This window comes from Triturus cristatus, chromosome 4_2 (genome assembly GCF_964204655.1).
Source record: "Triturus cristatus chromosome 4_2, aTriCri1.1, whole genome shotgun sequence".
NCBI lineage: Eukaryota > Metazoa > Chordata > Amphibia > Caudata > Salamandridae > Triturus > Triturus cristatus.
The window spans coordinates 509468227-509491322 of record NC_140586.1 but is presented as its reverse complement, the minus strand read 5'-3'; the positions used below and the strand labels follow the sequence as shown (position 1 = coordinate 509491322).

The following is a 23096-nucleotide window of genomic DNA, read 5'->3' as shown; positions in this document are numbered from 1 at the left end:
CACGTTATACAAAACCTGATCGAGGTAACCTTTTACAGACACGTACTGCAGGACCATGGAAGTAGTTTTAGTAATTAAATTTGTAAAAGTACACTATTCATCTTCAATGTCAAATTTCTAAATCTCACCAAGTTAGGATACGCCTTTCATGTCCCTGATTTTGAAAAGAAATATGTGTGCCAACTTTGATTGGAGAAATAAAATTGTTTCTACTGGCATTTGTATGAAAGAGCGGGTATAGAAGACTAGTTTGGAGTCTGAATGTTTTGTTTATTTGAAGGTAAAGCATTGGAACTTTGAAATAGGTGCAACACTGACCACCTTCATTTTTCACCGTTCCAGCCTCTGTAAATAGTTTTTTTTACAACCAAACATTTTTGGGGTCAAATACCTTTTTTTTCGCAGCTGTAAAATCCCTTTAGTCTTTGCTTTCAGACATAGTCAAAAGCCCCACCTACTTGCTTGAGGTATTTTTTTTTTTTACCACTCTTTAGATACCGCGTGAATATTCTTCTTCTTCCTTTACACCAAGGTGCACTCTGAAGTGCTCAGTCACATTAAGTACAACACAAGACTTTACTGTATCGCACAGTTCAATGCAAAATAGGCAACAGAGCCCACTTAACCTATTTCATTGCATGTATGTGTAACGTGTAATGCCAGCTGGCACCCCTTCCAATCTCCAAAAAATAACCACATATCTTTTAAATGATGTTTTAACCATCAACGTCAGAAAATATGGTGTTTATTTTTAGGTACTCTACTCGAGTTTTTTTCTTACACTTTTTCATTGCTATTTATTTTTACAGAAAGTTTGTGCACATTAAATATGTGTAATTTACAGAATATCCATTAAATGATTATAATTTTGATCATATAAAATATTATTTGGTTGACATTTGAAAATCAAGGTGGATGGAATCAACATAATTTTGTGAACCAAACTAGATTATTGATTGGCACCAAGTCTTAAGCTCATATTGACATTTTTTTTGTAGGTTAGCGTAAGTAAAAGACATAAGAAGCACAGAAGCACCAAACTACCCAAAGACGATACACCAAATGTTGCAGAAATCTTAAGACGTGGAAAGAGCAGACGCTCATCCAGTTCATCTAGCTCATCTAGCTCATCTAGCTCTTCATCCTCATCATCTTCCTCATCGTCCTCATCTCATGCTTCAGGAAAGAGACAGCACCATGGCCACCACCATTCAAGCAGCCTGTCAAGCAGTAGCCAGCAACAAAACAACAAAGACACAAGTTCAAAGAAGAACCAACATCGCATTGCCAGCAGCAGCAGTAGTAGCAGCAGTGGCAGCAGTAGAAAGAGCAGGAACAACAGCAGCAGTAGCAGCAGTAGTAGCAGCAGCAGCAGCAGCAGCAGCAGTAGCAGCAGCAGTCAAACAAGAAGAGTTAGAGCAAGCCCTAAGAGTACTCGTCGTGGAAGCCAACAACATCACCAACAGGACCGTAAAAAACAATGGAGCATTAGCAGCGCAAGCAGCAGCAGCAGCAGCAGCAGCAGCAGCAGCAGCAGCAGCAGCAGCAGTGAATCCTCGAGGAAATGGGTAAATTCAATGTTAGCACAGCACCTTTGAGTTTTATTGTGAAATAAAGTTCTGTTGTTAACTATGTTAACTTAAGGAAACCTTTCTAATGCTACAATATGGGGGGAAATGTAGCCTTCATACGTTATGGTGTTGTTGTTATATTTATTAACTATACCTCAAACAGTTCTAACTTTGTCTCTTCAACATTATATTTTACTTTTTTATGCAGTCAACTCCTGAGATTTATCAGCTTCGTTTCAATCCAACAAACAGACAGCGAGTAAGTATTAATTTATAGTGAATTTGAATTAATGAACTAAAATATGGGATCTCAAGTCAGCTTTGACGGATGCACTGATTAATGTCTTTGGCTTACCTTCACTTACCCCAATGGCATAATGAGAGTGCAAGCTGCCAATGTCAAGTGGAGGAGATGAATCACTCACCAGGGCTATAGCTGCACAAGCAAGTGCCACAGTGTGAGGTAGCACTGGAGAGCGTTTCAATAGGGAGACTCCACAATACTCTGGGACAATTTACAAATAATTTAGTAAATCCACACCCGTAAATGTACTCTTAAGAACGGGTGCATAAGTGGTAGTTTTGGGAGTTCACTAACATTCTCACTGGAAAGCTTCTCTATGCGCAGACAGCCATGCATACTACTGGGAATGTCATTTGACATATTCCCTGACATCCATTTACTGCAAAGCGTAAGTCTACGTAGTGTAGACTTAAGGACAGGGGAAATAGTGGCTAATTTTTAATTTAGTTTTTTTTTCCATTAGGAAAAAAATTCTACACTTGGAGAAATGCATGCCAACATTCTGAAACAGGAAAGAGGGAGATTTGGAAAAGAAAATCGGGGGCATTATTTTCCGAATCTACATACATACAAGCAAAAGGAATTTTAGTTGTGAGACAGCTAAAATAAAGTAATTTTTGGCTTACAAAATCGGGAGACCCCTGCCTGAGTCTGTTGGCATGTATGTAGTTTGGAGGTGATTCCTTCCCCCTTGCCATCTACATAAGCCTACAAAACTCCTCCAAATTTTCAAGGGGTGGGAAAGGTTGGCTTGAAGCTGTTAAATGCCCTTGAGCATTCATGTTTTTGGGCATTCACAAAATGAATTTCTAATTATGCCTTGTATCTTCCACACTCTTCTGTGGGAATGACTACTGTGCATTTTTCTGGGTGCAAAAGTCCACAGTGGTAAAGCAATGTTTGCCTGCTAGGATTCCCCTTCTTAATTCCTGGCAGTAGCAGCTCGTGGTGGGAGTGCTGCGGGGCGATGGGGCAGGGCACAGGTGAAGTAGGATGGGGGTAGTAAACTACGAAACATGGCCCAACGGAGGTAAGTAAACAAATAAAGATATAAAACGAATTTCGTTGCGCGCGCTGCATCGCATTCATCAATGCAGCGCACGCAATGACATTTGTTTTATTTATTTATTTGTTTACTTACCTCTGTTCGGCAGTATGCCATAGTTTACTACCCCCCTGCTCCTCCCCCGCAGCACTCCACCACGAGCCACTACTGATTCCTGGGAGGGGTAAATGTAGGTCTTTTCGGCTGTAAGCGTGAGTTTATGGCCAAAAGGCTTTTCGCGAGTTCCCCCCGCGGCCCCTAGGCAGCACTAGGATAAAATTCACTAGCAATTCTTTCACTTGATTATCAGCTGAGACAGAGTGAAAAATAATACATCTCTTCCCACTATGCTAAAATAAAACAGGCCTGCCTACCAGATGAATTTGAGCAGATTTAAGAGCAGATATGAAGAACTAATGCAGTCAGTTTGTTCACCTAATGCATGAAGAGATTTAAAACTTCCCTTGATGTGAACTACAGTGTGTCTGCTGAAGAGATGCACCTCTGGAGAGTCTGACATCCAAGTGCATTGAGAATGTCCAGTAATAGAGGATGTTGCAGATTAGTTTTGGAGATCCAAGTTAATTGGTATGCTGCTAAGAGGACTGTGGAAGACTGCAGTGGTTATAGAATGCCCCATAAAGCTGGTTTTGTAAGGATTGAGTCTCCTTAAGGCGAGACCAGAATAAAATAGCTTCAAAAACTGTGCAAGTGGTTCATTGTGTCTGCCGACCTCTGTTTTGCAGAATATGTGCTTGATTTGTTTGTGAACAGAACTCAACATTTGTCAACTCCAGAAGCTATGAGCACATTGTCTCATAGCCACATCGCCCTATCCCACTCTCAGATGTTCTACTTTCCTGCAAAAAACATGTTTTCATAGAGGCTTACTGCTAGTTTGAAATGTGGTGCTGTTGTAGTATAAGACCTTCATCCCCACCTTCCACTGAGTGACAAAAAAGCTACATAATTGTAAATCTTCACCCAGGCCAAGTGCTAACATGAGTCTTGTTGGCCATTTGGCTAATCATTTCTTTAACAGTATTGTTGTTTGGTTGATTCGTTTCACACAGTAACACATATTTTTGAGTATTGTCTTGTGGCGTAGGCCACGTTTCCAAATGGAAGTTAAGTTTGTGCTTACTGAAAGTTATTTGTCTTTAGGTGACAATATAGGTGCACAGCGCCCATTAAAAACCTCACCTTCATACCCACCACCCCCAGTGCACCTGGCCACTACCTCCCTTTATCCTACTCCTGACAGGTAATGGAAGAATGGAATTCATGGGCAGGAGAAACTAAATAGCCTGGTAGCCATCATGCCCCCACCGTCCTCCAAACCTTTCTTGTGAGATACACCCAGGCCCCACTCAATGACTAAAACAATATATGCAGTAAAGTTCAATGGCTGAGGGTTCCCAGACATTTTGCAAAATAACAGTACGTCCTATATGAGAGTATGTTAACAAAAGGTAAGCATAACGTTTATCAATTTCCTAAAATATATGTTTATTTTTTGGAATAATGTAGCTCTGCATCCCTTAGAAAATACGCCACTGAAGTTTAATAAAATGAAACAACCTTTAAAGTAAGTCACATTGTGGAGCCATCGAAGTTTTATTGTTATTTTTGAAAAAATAGAATTCCAATAAGAGAGCGTCTGGCCACAGATCTTCCTCGCAGTCCAGCTCCAGCTCTTCAAGCAGCAGCCATGGGTCTAAGGACAGGAGATCTCAGAGGGTAAGTCCACCCTGTTACTTGAAAACAGGATTACATTTTTACATGTGTGATTGAATGTGCCGCTTTTATGCTTTTCTATTCTTGAAGGATTCCCCTGCTGCCTGGATAATTGTAAACGTATATTAATTATTAAGTGAATGCGGTTACTTTTAGGATCATAAATTTGTTAGCATTCAAACCTCTATGAATTATATATCAGATTGGTCTAATACAATTGTGTCTTTAACAGATTACCTTCATATTTCCTTTTTGTCACTGTCTCTCCTGGCTGTAGCCTGCATTTATGGGAGACAACAAGCCCCCGGTGCTGGCAGTTACTGCTCAAGCTGTGAGAAATGACAACAAGAAACAAGGATACCAGGTGATCGTGTACGCCGACTACCACAACTCCAAGCCCCAGATCCAGGCCTATGCAGTGGAAATCGCCAGCTCCAGCAGATGGCGTGCTTGTGTAAATGCAATTGTTGTCAACTCTCATGAAGCACAGGTGAGGCAACCGTGGATATTCATGGAAGAAACACAAAAACATACAATTTTAAAATCTCCTCTTCTATACGATCTGTTGTAATGGTGTATTTTACATTATGATCTAGGCTTCTCTGAAATGGGGTCAGAATTGCCAGGACTACAAAATTTCTGCAAAGGCTCAAACTGGTCACTTTGGCAGTCAACCGGGCCTGAGGCTGAAGGTGGAATGGCCAAGAATCCCATCGAAACTGAAATCGGCTGGAAAATGGTAATTGTTCATCATTATTGGTGCATTTTTTGATTCTTTCACGTGCACAGTACATATAGTACAGGACAAAAAAGAAATACATAAATAGTTGTTACTTAAAGAGAAGGAAGGTAATTTAATTATAACGAGAATTGCATAGTCCGTATGTAAAGAAACTAAGAATCAATGTCAGTCTAAAAAAGTGTTCCTTAAAAAGATTTGTTTCCATGTATTGTCTAAAGGTACTTGTCCATTATTTGCAGTTTTTTATGATCATTTGTTTGTGCAAGTTTTTTAACCCATTTTCCTAAGTACACGGTTTAGAAACCACTTTCTATAATCGTTTAAGGCTGGCCAATAGCAGATCAGGTGAAATAGCCAGCCGTCCTCTTTTCCATTTGCGGCGGGCTTCCTTCTAGACTAGGATTTACATCCTGGATGCACATATTGCTTCGTAGATGCTGTAAAAAGTGTTTCCTAATTGATAATTGTATGTGTCTTGATTATTTATCAGTGTTGTGAGTGTTAAGAAACGGCATTGCTCATTGATAAGTGCTAGAATGCATGCTATGCTTGCAGGGTCCAGCTCACAAAAGCATGTATGGCTACAGAAAGTAGTACTAGCGGAATACTCTTTCACGTACTATTACATATCTTTGTAAATGGGCCCCAAAACGTTCAACTTCGTGTTAGTGTAAGTGCAAAAAGTACTCACACCTTTCAATTTGTAATAACTTTATATGCATATTCCCATTCCCATTTTACTGGCATTATTCCCATTTTGGATTTTTTAATATCAATTCTCAAAGTCATGTAGGAGTAGATAAAAAAGTTCTACAGAGGCACTACTTGCCTTCTCCAAAATGCTGTTCACAACCCAGAACAGAGTCCTAGACTCTGCTATGCACGTACAGCACTGTGGGTGATAGGCCAAACGGGTAAGAACTCAACATGTGAACGGACTGACCTCTTAGGTCTTTCTGACAGGGCTGCCATCACCTGTGCTACTTGCGGTTTTCAGTCTGGCATTGTAGGCTCCTGTTCTAAGATAATATCTGATTCCACAATCTGCACTGATACGCCACAAATACAGGTTTACCTTGACCCCCTATCAATGCATGGTCCTTAATAAAGCATAGCCTTGAAATTAATCTGTTTATCAACACTTTTGTGTCACAACTTATTTTTATAACAGAAACTTGGGCGGATATCGACTCTAGTCCAGAAATCCTCTATTTCTCATGGTTTCTCGCTCCTTAGAGCAGACCGCTCAGGGATACGGGGTGGCACTTTTGCAATAATATACCACTCCGACTTAAGAGTTTGGTGTTCCCCATTAATGACTTCTATCTGCGAAGCGATGCCTTTTTTCAATGCAATATCTACAACTCAAATCCCAAAAGGTACTCTTATCTATCGGCCCCCAGGGCCATGGGTGAGCTTTGCCCAAGAAGTATGTATTCTCTTGGAAACCGATGCGCTGCATAACGACTTATTAGTCTTAAAGGATTTCAATTTCTTTTTGGAGGCATCTGCTGATCCAGAAAGTACTTCTCTGCTATCCACCGTGTCAGCTTTCGGTATATCTCAAAGGGTTGATGGGGTGTCTCAAGCATTGGCACCAGTAAAAAAACCTGGGTGAAAAGGAATGACTTATCGCCCCCCTGGTTCTCTGAGGATCTCAGGAACCTCAAGCAGAACTGTAGAAAACAGGAAAAAAAAGATAGCGTTCTGCCTGTAGTGAACTGGAAAAAGTAAACTATAAAAGATGCTTAGCTGTTTACAAGACCCAAATCAGTAAAGAAAAAAACTATTCAGTTCACAGCAAAGATTGAAGAAGCCAGTAACTCATCTAAATAAATGTTTTTGACTATAAAAAAAAGCCAACCACTCCAAACACCAACTCTCTCAAGGATTGCTCGCAGTCCTTCTGTATTGCAATGGCAGATTCCTTCTGCTTTAAAGTGGAGGATTTCTTTAGTAATTTTAAAACTCTTAGAGCAGCAACGACTCCTGATACTATTAACCATAATCATCAAGTCACACTCACTGAGCTTGACAACTTTATCTCTCCTTCTAGGGAAGAAATTGCAAAGCTGATCAAAGGATCAAAGTCGGGAATGCCATGTGACCCTTGTCTTCCCAAAGAGACTGTCCGAGCAGCAGCAACTATAGCACCACGTTAACCGCTATTTTTCAGCAGATGTCTGCTACAGTTATTTTTCCCACCTGTTGAAAGAAAGCCTCAGTTCTGCCTCTCATAAAAAAGCCATCTCTTGATCCCCTGGCCACAAACACCTATCTTCCAATTTCTCGCCTCTCCTTCCAGCAAAACATATTGAGAAAGTGGTGAATATGCAACTAGTCACACACATACAATAGAATAGCTGTCGGGACACGGCACAGAAACAGCTCTTATCAAAGCCACCAAAGAAATTCGGATTACCCGGGACCAAGAAGGAAAAGCTGCTCTTGTCCTGCTTGATCTATCAGCAGCCTTTGATACAGTGAATCATGGGCTGCTGATGGATCTTTTAGGGGAAGATAGGGACATCTGGAGTAGCCTGGGAACTTCTGAGTTCCTTTCTCAGTAAGTGAGAACAAGTGGTCAACCTAGGTGGTTTTACATCACCTATGTACTTTCTTCCTTGTGGATCTCCACAAGCATCATCTCTTAGCCTGATGCTTTTTGATGTATATGTTACTCCTCTGGCAGAGCTCATCAGATCTTTTGATATTTTGTTTCTCGTCATATGCTGACAATACACAAATCATCGTCTCTCTAACCCAGGTGCTTCGGGTTACAACCGAAGATTCAACTAATGTACGCAAGCTGTCCGTGTCTGGATCATTGGGGCAAAACCATCTCTCTGGTCTTCATCCTGGTGGCTCAGCTTTGCTCTCCTCCCAACTCTGCACGTCAGCAGGGTTGTGTACGCTCAGGCTGCTGAAGAAGATTTTACCATCTATTCCTGCCCAATTGCAGAAACTAGCTGTCACTGCTTTAGTGATGCCAAAGATCCACTATTGTAAGGGACTATTTCGCAACACCCATCAATCTGCCAATAATAATTTGCAGTTACTGCAAAATGCTGCATCTTGGCTCCTGTTTAAAATTCCCAAATATCAGTCTATCTCTAGATTTTTCAGAGATCTGCACTGGCTTCCGGTCAGACAGAGGATGTGTTTAAAGCACTTTGCATCACATTCAAAGTGCTGCACGACTACTGACCAGCCTTTCTTAGAAAAATCTTTAACTGGTACATAACAGGCAGGTCCATCTGCCAATGTGGTGACAGAGTTCAGATTCCAGATCAGTTCCTGGGGTGGCAGGGGCTTTGTGCTGGGAGCTTCAAAGGCCTGGCATGAGTTTCCTTCTCACAGTAAAACCTTGCACAACCCATTAACCTTCAGTAATGCCTTGAAAACGTGGCTTTTCTCAACATAATAATTGGTCACATGGTGGGACAAGATGCTGTATGACTTATCAAGTGCTTTAAAAATAATAACATAACATAACAAAATGCCTTTGCGAATAGGCCCGGTGCTGCTAACTCAGTCATTCAATTTACAGAAAAGAAGACTTACAAGAACCTTAATATGGACATAACCATTGTGGATAAATCTCTAAGCATTGATCCCGCATCAACCCCAAACTGCACTCACCGCCAACATGAATCCCCAATGACCAATAGGCCATTTATACCCATTGCATTTTACCAGTTTATGTTTAGAGTTGCTATTTGCAGGTTAGTCAGTTTGCCCAGGTGAATGTTGAATGGACTGGCATTAACATGCCACAAACTGTTGGGATCCATACCAATTAATTACTTGAGCAAGTGTAATTACCTTAAGGCGACAGGATGAGGGCCTAGTTGAAAAAGAAGCCAAGGTTATTATGTTTCCTGGTCTAACATTTCACCAGAGGAGCCAGGAGTCTACTCACATTGTCAGCCAAGCTGCTATGCCATAACATGTGATTACTATTGTAATAGTACGTAGCTGAAACAGGTCTTCTTCATCAAATCTCAGTGTTAGCTAGGAACCATTTCAACTTTATAAGCACTGGGGTGCTGTCAATGTGAAACTAAAGATTGAACTACCTGATGAGACTCAGCCATATCATTTAGGAAGCCAAGATGGCAAGGGCAAATTCTGCCATTGAATGGATTAACACGGGTTGATGTATGAGACTCTAGTTTGAGTCTCAGCCAATGCAAACACGAGTGCAAAACTATGTGGTCCCCAGTGCAAACTACAAATCCCAGGGCAATGCATGTAAACTGGCCTAACATGATTTAACATTAAACTTACCTTTAAATAATCTACCTACATATATATGAAGTACATGAAACTCACGCTGACTGAAGTGCATCATACTAAAATATATATTTCAGACCAACTTTTGGTGGTGCTCCTCCAATTCTCCCAACATAAGAGAGGCCTGGAATCTATGAGATTTGGCGTATTCCTATCCTCTTTCACAGCGCTGGCACACAAATGGCTGCCATGAGCCAATGCAGGTGTCTGAATTGAAATCAGGTTGGTTTTGTGGAAGAAGGGACACCTTCCCACACAAAGACAACCCTTACGCCATCCCTGAGTAGGTGTAGACTTTTGATGCATTTCCAGACTTACAGCATGTCGTAAATCTGGGAATTTGTCAAATGCCATGGTGTTACGTGGGAACACTCGCCACAACACCCATTGCATGCCTCCCCAATGCAGTGTGTGGCAACACAGTGAGTTGCGCTGTGTTGCCTCACACCATATCTACGAGGCCCTGAAAAGCAGAAAAGGGTGTCTTGACGTGGCCTCGTAAATATGGGTAAGCCCAATTTGCCACCGTAACATCATAAAAGGTGATGTTCTGGTGGCACACTGGGCTTGTAAACAAGCCCCTGTATTTTTATATAGCAGGAGTTCATGGAGTAGAAGATCCTCAATAAATGCTTAAACTGGGTTTAAAACTACAGCCCTAATTGCATCTACTCATGTTTCAATTGATGTCTTTCATAACTTCTACCTACTCTTTAACGTTTAACATTTTTCTAGGATGTTGTTAAATATACAAATTCAGATGTAGAATCACAGTATACAAGCACCATATAGAATACTGCCCATTCGTCCTCAATCATTAATAATCACATGCTTTTACTATTGAGGCATTTGGAGACATACACATATGGTTGCATTATATTATAATTAAGCATTCATAAGAGTTAATTTTCTTTTCAGGGTTGCTCAGTTTGTTCCTGGAGCTGCACTTATGGCTGGATTTTCAGAAAAGTTACAGAAGAATCCATATAAACAGGCGAAGGTCATTCTGTCACTAAGCTCTCCAAGAACTTTTGATGCCCTGATACAAGTCCCAAGGGTAAGTATTGGAATCAATGGCAGCATTAAATACTGTTTGCAAAAATATTTGGTTCCACTTCTAATGTTTTGTTTCTCCTTCCTCTGCAGCTCACTCTGTATTACAGAGCCGTCCAGCTCCCATTCGCGATCTCTGCTGGACACCCAACCCAGGGCTCAGCCATTCAATCCCCAAGCTGGAATATCTTTGCTGAAGCTCCACACTACTTCCTCAACCAACTGAGAGGTGAACATTTGGCAATATCATCCATTACATTTCTCATTTTTTGTAGCCACTGGATTGTGTCTTCAGTGTTGACTCATATAAAAAACATCAATTGTAAATTAAAATGTGCACTCCATATGTAGTATGTTAAAGTGGTGTGCTGTACCACACAACAGCAAGGTTATAGAGTGATTGAATATACTTTTGTAGATAAAGAAAGATGTGTGCGTCAAATTCAGTGATTACAACCGCCTGAAGAATATATGTTGATCTTTAGATGCAACAATTTTTAGTGTCCATGATTGGATAACTAAAAACATTTTTTAAATTTATTTTCACATGAGCCACACATGACTATTTAAAACATAAAACATAATTTACTAATAATTCTTAGGTCTTGAAAACAATGTGTTATTTCTTCATAGGTCACTGCACGGTGTCAAACAATAAAATCATCACCTTCAACAATGTTCAGTTTAACTACTCTATGCCTGGAAGCTGCTACCATGTCCTGGCCCAAGACTGTAGCCCTGATCTTAGCTTCCTGGTGATGATGAAGACAGCAGAAGGGTCTCCTGATCAAAAAGCCATTAATGTCAAACTTGGCAGTTAGTAAGTGTATGACGTTTCTTATGAATGTCAATATATAACATACACTGTGAACATGTGTGTGGTGATAGCACTCCCAATCTCTTCACAGTGTTGAAATATGACTCCAGTTCCCTTCCTGCTTGGGTTTTCCTTAACATGCAATTTACATGAAATATTTATTGTCCAAAGGATGGAATTCTGGAATGGAAATGCAGGCATGCCAGAGTTCACTCTATATATTTGCCAGACAAATGTGAGATAATGCACCTTATTATAACATTACTGAAAAAAATATGGAAAGTGGATTGTTAATTATTAAAGAATGTGCATTGTCCAAGCTGGATATTAAAGGGAATTTATGGTTAATATGTCCTAGTGTCTTCAAAGAGAAATATATGATGCCATGATGTAAAAAAATACATTTTAGCATTTTGAAATATTCACACTAAAAATAGAGATGTCATGGATTTCTTTTTACATCAGCCTGATGATAGTTATTTAAACCGCAATATTTTGTGTTTTTTTCATAATCTCAAACAGATTGAGAGCTAATATAAATATGCATTATTGTTTTGCTTTGTTACAGAGGTATGTTGAAACAATCTGGCTCATGATACTTTGTCATTATAAGACCCTCATTTGCAGAGTTGATCGTAATCTCGAAAAAGCCCAGTAACGGGTGATACCAGATCAATTTGGATCATGAATTTTGCTAAAAATGTAAGGCTCAGACAGTTTATCCTGGAGAACCGGACTGCTCTAGGCAACCAAAATCTCTGGGTGAATATACTGCCGGGAATGAAAAATAACCAGAGGAATCAGATATGTTCAATTCCCCAGTTGTACACCATATCTTAGTGGACTCTCAAGGTACAACTCATAATGCTGTAGTTTTATAGTCCCCCCTTAAGTGCCATCCCAGCCAGTAAAGATAAAACTGTGGCTGTAAATGTTGGCCCAATACCTGGTGACCCACAATTAGGTCTTAGATGTTTTATGGCCCTCAAGTGTCCCTGATAAATTTACACAATTAAACTGTCTATTACATAAGTGGAAACAATGTTTCAATATTTCTTCTGCTCCTGTGATTATATATTTAATCCTACTGTCAATGATTTAAGCATGACATCTGCAGGCTATAAATATGGTTATTCTGTCCTTTACCCTTAGTTTTCGCTCTGCTTTTAAATCGTGATTTAGCTCTGTGGAACATATATTCTGATAATCTGAATCCATCAGGTTACCTGCATGTACTCAGGTGGCTGTTTCTCTGTGATGATATTGCACATAATATTTAAAAAAATGAATTGCTTAGTACTTGACTTCACAAGATTTAACTCCCCTTCAGAAATACAGAAAAGGTTTAACACAAGATTGTGTTTTTTTTCCTTTTTAAGTGACATTGACATGTTCCCATCGGCGGAGACCTTAAAATTGGCGATCAATGGCATTGAAGTGAACAGTTTGCCATATCAGTCTTATTCTGGTAAACTCCATTAATCAAACATGCTCCTGTTGTAATTCAGTGTTCAAAATGTATTTTCCAAAAACACAAGGAACATTTACACAGGCCATATAGAGTAGTGAAAAAGTTCTCTTTACTAAGTCCTGAATCTCTAACAATCACCACCAATAGAGAATTTTCCTTGATGATGTCTTCTTGGGTTTTGAAATTTAGTTCCCAATAATTTATCTTTTGGCATCTGACAAGACCACATCAGGTTTCACATTTCTATAGGTTAGTTTGTGGATACACAACAAAAAATAGCAACATCTGTCAATTATTGTTACAGCAATCTTTGGTATCAGGAAGTGTTCTGACTGAGTTATCTGTCAGTTGTTACATTATATGTGTTATTACTTTTCTGATTCTCAGTACAACATTTACACTGCATTTCCAACTCATGTATTTAATGTAATAGTCTCTTGGACATAGTCTCTATCCAACAACAAAATAATTGCTACACTTTTTCAATGAATCGTTGACATAATGCGTATTTCCTTAATCCTGCTTTTATGGGTTTTTTTAGAACTGGACAAAGTGATGTAATATACTGGTGATGTTATAATATTACAGATAATGACAAAGGTTTTCAATATTGGCCTTGAAAATACATCATGTCAAGAAACACATTCTGTGTCACTACTTCACATGAATAACCTTCAATTCTGTGAAAGTGTACTTTACTTTCAAAAACTCAGATGGCACTCTCAAAATTTTATTTTAGGATTAGTCCTGCATATTGCATATCCAACTCACTTCACAAAGTCTTGCATAATCTGGGCAGATATATTTTGTTTCACACAAATCTATGTTAAAATTAATTTGTCTCCCGCATAGAGAAACAGTTATCATTTGTGAATAAGTAACAGCATACTTCTGAGAATAGACATCAGCTACTTTTTTAATTACTCATTGATGTCATCCTTTTCTTTAATCATGTACAGTGCTCTGAAGCCTTTTGCTCAGGTTTGCACTATACAAATAACACATACATGAAGACACTGCTCTAGGGAGTCAGAGAGGCATTCAGACCATTACATTAGGCAATAGAACAGGTGTTTCGGTAATTACTTATTTGAAACCAATGAACTATTACAAATTAGATATGCAGAGATCTGCTTGTAGATTAGTAATGGAATGTTCTCAACAAACCACAAGCCAAAAACTATAGGGGTGTATATGACCCTGGCAGATGGAATGCCCGAGGGTGGAGGCCATCGCCTCCACCACCATGGAAAAGGACTGTCATCCTTAGTTAGATATTCCTGCGTGCATGGCCATTCCCTTCACAGCACTGAAGGTTTGCCTAGTGGATGCCATGTTTAAAGCATCTACTTTTCAAGGCTTTTTGTTTAAAGAAATCTAGCAGCCAAAGCAGGGGTCTGGTTTCTGTGAAGAAAAAGCAAATGGCCCTTTGCAATGGGAACTTTTTTCCAGTGTGTGTGGGGGGGTATCCTGCATCGTCCCTGCCTAGCTCCTCCATGCATTGAATGGCAGACCTAGGCAGGATAAACAAGTGGCTGTCACTTACCCTTCCTCAATAGGATGGGTTGATTGACACTGTTACCTGCCAGTCCTTTGGTGGATGGGCTGAGAGGTCATCGGTTTACACAGACAAAAATAGGGGATGTTCTGTGGATGTAAACCTGGTGCTTCACCCAAGTCTAAATAGAGAGGGGAAACTTCATGTTTAGTGAGGTCCTGGCACTGCCAATTAACAGCATTGCTCCCACTCCACCATAATCTGCAAATGCCCATATTTCTAAGCAAACCCATGATAGGTAGAGGGATTAGTTCCTTTCATTATTGGGAAACACCTGTCTTTCACCTACCTGTTAGCATAAATATGAGTTCCTTTGACAAGGCCAATTATAGAACTTGCTATACAAATGTCTGCACTCATTCACCCACTCAAATATATTAGTACAGAGGCCAACATCACATATATTTAGCTGCATGTATCTATATTTTCTAGAGCATTAAAACAAAACTGTGTCTCTTTTAATGAAGGCAATTTGCATCCTTTCATTACAGATCTTCATGTGATGATTGAAAAGGAAGGTGATGGTCTGTCGCTATCTGCTCCAGAATTTGGCATTGAAAAGCTCTTCTATAATGGAATAACATGCCAGGTACTATTGTGCCTTATCTCTACTCCCATATTTTCTCAAGAATATACATTTATTTACAAATTAGTTCTCTTTTACTATGCCCTCACATAGGTTGGAACATCTTTGTGGATGAAGGGCAAGACATGCGGAGTTTGCGGTCGACATGATGATGAGCGGGAACGGGAATACCAGATGCCAGATGGATTAGTAGCAAAAGATGAGGAGAGCCTAGGCCACTCTTGGATGCTCGAAGAAGAGTCCTGTTCTGGAGGTAATATTACTTGCTGCTGCTTATATGCCTGAATCTCAATTTTGTATGGTCCGGCTAGACAGCACAGTTGCTGCCAGGCAATTATATGAGAATCAACAGGAGAGGGGCTTCATCTCCCCTCACATGTTGGGATCCAGGAGTACATGTTTGGATTGAGCAGACTTTGTGTACTTCCACACAAAAATGTGCATGCCCTCTACACAGCTGTGATCATTTGTTTATTTATACAGCAGACTGATCTTGAATTTCCAGGGGCACACATGACATTGGAAAGTGTCTTAGATAACTAGAAAATGTATGGTATTTTTCTTTGACAGTGACACAGAAGGGAGGATGTCAGTGATTAACCTACATAGATGTTTAGGTTTAGTTTGACAATGCAACCGTCACCTGACCTTTTAACTTACACCAGTGGTTCCCGACCTTTTGACTCCTGAGGACCCCCATTGAGTCACTACTGGAAGCTGGGGATCCCCAAGCAGTTTCTACTATTTAAATTTCAAATATTAAAACAGTAAATTCACAAAAAAAGACACAAATAAGTGCACACCAAACAAAATACTTGAATTACTAAAGATTTTATTAGTTTATATTGAAAGAATTTGCAAAAATTTTTACCATTTAATGGGAAAGTTGGTGCTGCATCTCAGCGACTAACATTTCAATGTTTGGTTTTATTTCGTGGTACGAGGCTCCTGCTCCTGCCAGGGCTGGACTGGAAATCCAAAGCTGCCCTCGCAAATGTTGTCAGACCAGTCCCTGTACGATGTACACCAAGTACAGTGAGTGAGACTGAACACTACAAAGGGGGGTCTAGTGGGCTCTCCCACCAAGAAATGTGGGGAAAATGGTGCATTCTAGAACACATTTGTCATTATATAATGAACTGTATTGGCTTTTAAATCATAGTAAATGATGACCTTATTGTGCACCAGGATGCAACAGTCTTTGTTGGGGCTCTTCAATGATTCCCTCACTATTACCCTCCAACAGTGGCTCTTATATTTTCATAGCCCCTCTGTCACATATATTTCATTTGTATTATAGCACCTCTCATACCAGTGTAGGGTGCCAGAACACTTTACTTGGCACACATATAGAGACAATGAATCATATGTGTGTAAAAAAATAAATCAGAAGCTACGATTCACCTATCATCCATACTGGTAGGTATTTTTAAGCATGCTTGGTCTGGAGAAACACAAACTCAGGAGTTAGCATTAACTTAAATAATAAGAATGTATCTCTACCTGAACAAAACCTTTTTAGCAGGATCAGAATAACGAAAGACCGGTAAAAACAAAGCTTACAAACTTGTACCATGCTGTTTGCATGCAGCTTTTTGATGGCAGTTCACAGCTCCCTGTGCTAGATCACAATTATAACTTATGAACTGTACAGTAACAACAGAATCTCTGTGACAAAAGCAGTAAGGCACCGAGCTATGCACATAAAATACTGCTTTTTAAAGACATGGTACACATTCTTTGCAGCAAGCATATTAACTCTCTGTGCTACCTTAGATTAGTTAAAGCTGCAACTGAACAAAGCTTCCATCTCTCTGCAGCAGGTACAATAATAACCAGAGTTATCTTGAAGTTTTTATTGTTGCCAGAAAACTGCTGTTATACAAGGAACTTTGAAGTGCTTTTAAAACAGCTGCCTACAGACCCCTTGGGAATGTGTCGCGGACCCCTGGGGTTCTACGGATCACAGTTGGGGAACCACTGATTTACACCAATATTATTCTACAGTTCTTTGCTTCCACACAAACACATAAACATTCTCAAGCTATTCACTTGTAATGTATAACGTAACCATTCAACATTCTTTTAAAGCCAACCCTATTGGCAATGGCAATGCTTGTTAATATTGTGCAAGATATCAATGACCACAATATTATCAAGGTAGGTATAAAGAGGTACATATGAATTTACTATCTTTATCTCCACATCTACTTACCTTGAAGATACTTATATATTGTCAAGGTACATATACAGGGCTTACTTCCCTTGTTGAGATTTTGGTCATCAATACTTTTACAAGGAATTGATGGTATTGAAGATTGATACACTAAACACTAACAAAGGGGGGGGGACGGGGAGCGGTTGTAGAAAGAGTAGGTCCAATACCAGTGCTCCCAAGAACGTAACTGTACTCACTGGATGGTAACTGTTCCCGTTAAAGAAAGCGGTAACCCATTAGGTTACAAGAAACGAATGTGCATAGATGGTCTCTTAGTGTGTTACTGCTCAGATGAAGATGGGGAATTTCTCCTTTGGAAATGAGTGCCCTCACACACTCTTGCGAGCAGTAAGACACTAAGAGACCATCTATGCACATTCGTTTCTTGTAACCTAATGGGTTACTGCTTTCTTTAATAGGAACAGTTGCCATCCAGTGAGTACATTGAAGATTGATACTCAGGGATTGTACCTTTGAGTCTACTTCACCCAGAATGCCTTTGGTACAGATCAGTAGCACACAAGTTTCATATTTGCTAAGTACAATAGAATAAAACTACATTTTTGTTTCTAAAAAATATAGTCTGTAAAAGAAAAACTGTTTTGTGGAAGAAAAATCCACACTACAACTCCTAAATCGTATTCAGAGGGTCATATGGGCCCTGCCCTGCAAGGATCCACTTTCTTCCAGGCTTCTAATTATCTGAATGTTCCACAACACTAGAATGTGTCCCTCCTGCGACCTAAGATTTAATTTGTATGCTGATGATGCCCAGTTACACATGAGGCTTAATGGCAGTTCTGACACCTCATCAAAAGTCGTCAATTGCTTACCAAGCTGTACTGTCTGTGCCTTAATGGTGAGAAAACTGAAATTCCGCTTTTGGGATTCTACTCTGTGGTCCATCTTTCCTTTCTCTAGCCTGGTTCCTTGGGCTCATCGTCACAATCAGTCAAAAAGCTTATAGCCTGTGGGTGCTATTCAATGACAGCCTCTCATTTATTTTCTGAGGACTCCTCTCCCCCACTCCACCTCACATAGACAATTGCCATCTTACTCTCTGTGGTGATACCTCATATTTATTATTGTAACAGCTTCAACACCCGCCTTCTCATAAATAAACAGGTCCAAACTTCAGTGGGACCAAATCCACGTTGCCTGTATACTCTGTACTGATTCGCCACCATCACTTCTAACACGCATTACAGCCTCCCAACTGGCCAACTGGCTTCAAGTGAAGGAATGTGTCAACTTCCAGTAACTATGTTTCATCCATAAAGGTCTGCATGATCACTCACCAGACTACCTGCCTAAATTGTTTCTTCCCTCCCTCCCATCCAGAAAACTCTCTAGATCCACCAACTACAAATTACAGCCCATCTGACGATACTGCTATAAGAAGTTAGGTGAAAAACTTTTCTCTCACATGGATCCTCCATCTTGAATGCTATTCCATTGCCTTTAAGTCTTTAACCAGACTCCATCAGATTCAGAAATCTGCTAAAAATACACAAATTTACACAGTCATAGAGCTAACTTCTGCCAAGGCGGACAGGTTAGAGACTTAGAAGCACCCAACCTTTGGCAACTCTGTTCTCTCCATTGAAAGGCTTTATCATCTGTTTAATATTGCTTCAGCATTTTGAACCTATTTAGATAACTTGTAGTGCTCAATAAATCTTCCAAATAAATACATAAATAAGCAAACAACCCCCTTATTGCACAAAACCCACCTTTTGTGAATAAAAGTAATTCATAATGCTGAAGTGTTAAGATGCTGAGGCCGATTTTATGTTCTTCTGTTCATCAATATTATCCACTTGTTACAATGGATGTTGGAATTAGTGATCATCATAAAATTTCCTTGTAAACTTGTTAATATTAGTTTGAGTGCAAACTCTGCCATTGTATTGCAGTGTCAATAAACAACTATTAAAAATATTGTAATGTAATTGTTATTTGTAAAGCCCAAAATCTGTAATTGTAATGCATCGCAGTGTTTTGTAGTATTTCATAAAACATCTTTTGATCATTTGCAGCTTGCAAATTACAGCGCACAATGGTGAAACTTGACAAACCTATCCTTATTAATGGCGACAATTCTAAGTGCTATTCTGTCAATCCAGTTTTACGCTGTGTGAAGGGATGCTCACCAATCAGAACTGCTCCTGTCTCTGTTGGCTTTCATTGTCTAAGAACAGGTAAGCTTAAAAACAAAGGATGCTTTTAAAAGCACTTAGGGACTGATCAACAAAGGTAAACTTACACTTTTGTATACGTTTATGATATGTTTCCTATTTACAAACTACGAGTTAATAGTAAGCTTATGATTGCGGAGACTCAACAATCAGGGCGGAGAGCTCGGCACACAAAAAGATATCACAGGCTCATCTTTTTATGTGCGGAGTTCTCTCCTACCCGACTGCACAGTCGTAAACTTAGTATTAGTTCACAGTTTGTGAATAACAAAAATATAGTAAACTTACACAAAAGTGTAAGTTTAACTTTGTCATTCGGCCCCACTATGCATTAAGACAATGAACATACAAACCACTATTGCTATAAACGCTGTTTAATGTAACAAATATTTAACAATTTAAAATGTTATAGTCCAATATGTTCTAGCAATTTTTTTGTGGCATATTATATAGATTTTTAGTGAGGAGCATTGCAGGTCTCCTGAATGGTCTGCACTTCACAGTGTTTATTTCATGCAAATTCAAGCATTAGCAAAGACAATGGATCTTGCTTTGCCAATGCTTATTTGCTGTTGGTATTGGCTTTTTTAATGCTCGTATAATTGTGGTGCTAGCATTGTCAAGGCGGCCATCTTGGTGTCTTATTTCCTATACTCCCAATCTTGGCATCAGGCTGCGTCTAGACAATGTGATGGCCATCTGTAAAGGTAGAGCTATAAGTGTTCATGTTGTGTATAGACACAATGTGATGACCATCTTGAAAGTGTACAAAATAACATTTCAAGATTAAAGCAAATGCTATCAGCTTTGCTCTGCAGCTTTACAAGCATTGAAAAGTCAACAGCAGTAGTGGCAGTGGCAATGAAAGAGGGGCAAGCAGAAGGCAGGGAGACTGAGTGGAGAGGTGGAGGGAGTCTGTTGGAGAGTTGTGTGTAAGGAGGGAGACAGTCACAGATTGAGTAAGAGTGAGACGGGGGACTGGTTGGAGGAAGGTGCCAGAGTGATAAAGTGGCTTTGAGGTCATGACTACAGATAACTGCAAGGCAGAGGTTGGGGAGAGACTGAGAGAGAAAGAGAGAGCGAGAGAGCGAGAGAGAGAGAGAGAGAGAGAGAGAGAGAGAGAGAGAGAGAGAAACATAAACATTAATCAAGTGGTAAAGTTCATATGTCAGAGACATAAGCAATTAAAAATTGTTGCCTAACGTTAGCAGTGGAAGGATACATTGAACCAATTTAAAAGCAGGGTGAAACTAGCAGACTCCTGCGGCACGGGAAATATAAGAATATGGAAGCAAAAACATCAAATTAGGAGCAGGCAATTGGCATAGACAAGAAAGCCATCCAAACATAAACAATAGGCAGACCCAAAAGTACAAAGCAAATTGCTTTGTCTCGGGTCTCGGTCCAATGGTAACCAGCCTCCAGTGTGCTCCAATATTTTGTGTTTAACTATTGGAATTTATTTTTGCACGTGGAAACCCAAACCACTGCACATATTTTAGCCCAGCATCCCAAACTGCATTGAAACACTGTTGCGCTTAAATCATATTTTCTAAAAGGCTACACCATTAGAAAAATGTAGTTAATACGTTTCACAGGCATGCTTTTACTTTAATAGTCCATAATATAATTGTTTACTTTGCGGGCTTTTGACAAAGCAATTGAAGAATGTAGTAATGAGAGTTGCACTAGAAGCAGTCTAAAGATAACAATAGTTGCTACTTTGTCTCTGCATAGCGCTTCACACAACACTTCGGTTCCTTCTAAATACTGTTACTATAACATTTTCTATACTAATAAGCTGGAAATGTACTGTTGTTTAGTCCAGTTATTCATTCCTGCACCTGTTGTGCGAAGGAAATGATAGCCTCTTTGCATACACTGGAAAACATTCGAAATGAAGTATGGGTATCGTGTTCATAAAATGTCACCTTTCTCTACAGATGCTTCTCTGGATCTGGCTGAAGGACAGGTGAAACTGGAGAAGGCAGAAGATGTTGTAGAAACTGTTGATGCACATACTGCATGCTCTTGTGGAGCACTGCCATGTGCAGCATGAAGCAGCAATTGATGCACTTGACAATATTAAATGTAAATGCAGGTTTTACAAACTAAGAGCATAATCAAAATGCTCTTCTAACAACTTTATTTAACATTTGCTCAATAAAATTGGTGACATAAGTAATTTTATGGGCTACTCTTCCGAATGGCTGTTTTCTGAATAAATGATTCCTTCATGCAGACAGAACTGTGCTAGCATCATTTAATGTAGAAAGATCACCCTTTTATGTTTGGTTTTGGGCATCATATGATACAAAAAACAGGAATCATTACTGCAAGAAATCACAGATTTGGTTGAGAGTTTGGAAGCCCCACTCAGGCAACAATTGATAGCTTAGTGCAAAAGCAGTCAGTAATAACATAGAGGCAAAGTGTACATTTGCATGCAGCACACAAACAGTAAAAAAGAGAAAACACAACACAAGAACAATGCCATACCAATTCAGAACATTTGAGTACATTTTATTAAATAAAATGATACCAGAATGACAGAAATAATCAGTATAATTGGAGAAATTAAAATTTTAAGTAGATATAGCACCTAAAAGCACAAAGCGCCACCTGTGGTCATTTCGTTGGGTGAGACCAGGAGAAAGTCACAAGTTCAGGCCAACTGGGATGGAGCACAGGCTACAGGGATCAGGCTAGTCCTGATGAAAATCTGACAAGATGAGCTTCATTCACTATGGAGGAGGCCGCAAAAACAGGGACAGCATCATGAATGGTGTTTTGCTGTAGAGCACAGAGCACACAGAGTGGCTTGAGCTTTCATCGATGCAGTCCAAAGAGCCGATGGGGCTTCAGGGATAGTCGCTGCTGGAGCTTAATGCTGGTGGTCACTGCAGACTGTCATTGCTGTATTGTGAAGTGCAGATCTAGTGTTGCCGGTCGTTGCTGGCGGTCGCAGTGGCATGAATAGTTGCGATCACCAGAGCTTCACATTAGCGCTCATTGTGGCCGACAGAGTCTTGGCACAAACGGGCCTATTTATGGTCACAAAGAGCCCAAAACCTCAGAATTTCAATTTATTTCACAAGAGGAGCTCAACTGATACAAGCCAAGGTTCCAACACCTCAGGAGGTATCTCTTGGGGATTGGGAACTCACTCTAGTAGAGGGCAGTATGGCTCAGGCAGGTCCAGTTGCAGAGCCAAGCAGGTCCAGGGAAGCAGGTCAGCTGGGCAGGGAGGCCTCTGCAACTTGTGTCTCTGTAGCTCAGATTAGAATGGAGGTCAGCCAACTTACACTTTGGGGTCATTCAGGTAGCTTGTGATGAAGGGAGCAGGTCAAGTCTTCCATCTCAGAGACCAGGGCATACAAGCAGCCGGTTAGCCCTCTGAGGGTCCATGCAGTCCTCAAGCAGCAGGGCAGTCCTCTGAGGAACAAGACAGCCCTTCTTCTGTAGTGTCCACAGATCCAGGAGTGTGTTGATGAGTAGCT

The 23096-nt window shown here is 40.0% G+C and overlaps 1 protein-coding gene across 1 annotated transcript in view; it reads left to right on the top strand.

Moving 5' to 3' along the window:
* Nucleotides 1-22058, top strand: part of LOC146834634 (vitellogenin-A2-like) — a 68081-nt gene extending 46023 nt beyond the window's left edge. Inside the window, exons 23-35 of the mRNA XM_085602101.1 lie at nucleotides 999-1568; nucleotides 1780-1830; nucleotides 4562-4660; nucleotides 4935-5147; nucleotides 5254-5396; nucleotides 10614-10752; nucleotides 10842-10977; nucleotides 11382-11568; nucleotides 12945-13033; nucleotides 15086-15183; nucleotides 15274-15433; nucleotides 19438-19599; nucleotides 21540-22058. Of these exons, the coding sequence (XP_085458227.1) occupies nucleotides 999-1568; nucleotides 1780-1830; nucleotides 4562-4660; nucleotides 4935-5147; nucleotides 5254-5396; nucleotides 10614-10752; nucleotides 10842-10977; nucleotides 11382-11568; nucleotides 12945-13033; nucleotides 15086-15183; nucleotides 15274-15433; nucleotides 19438-19599; nucleotides 21540-21655 (2163 nt within the window). The 3' untranslated portion in view covers nucleotides 21656-22058. The remainder of the gene's footprint in view (nucleotides 1-998; nucleotides 1569-1779; nucleotides 1831-4561; nucleotides 4661-4934; nucleotides 5148-5253; nucleotides 5397-10613; nucleotides 10753-10841; nucleotides 10978-11381; nucleotides 11569-12944; nucleotides 13034-15085; nucleotides 15184-15273; nucleotides 15434-19437; nucleotides 19600-21539) is intronic.
* The last annotated feature ends 1038 nt before the right edge of the window (nucleotides 22059-23096 follow it).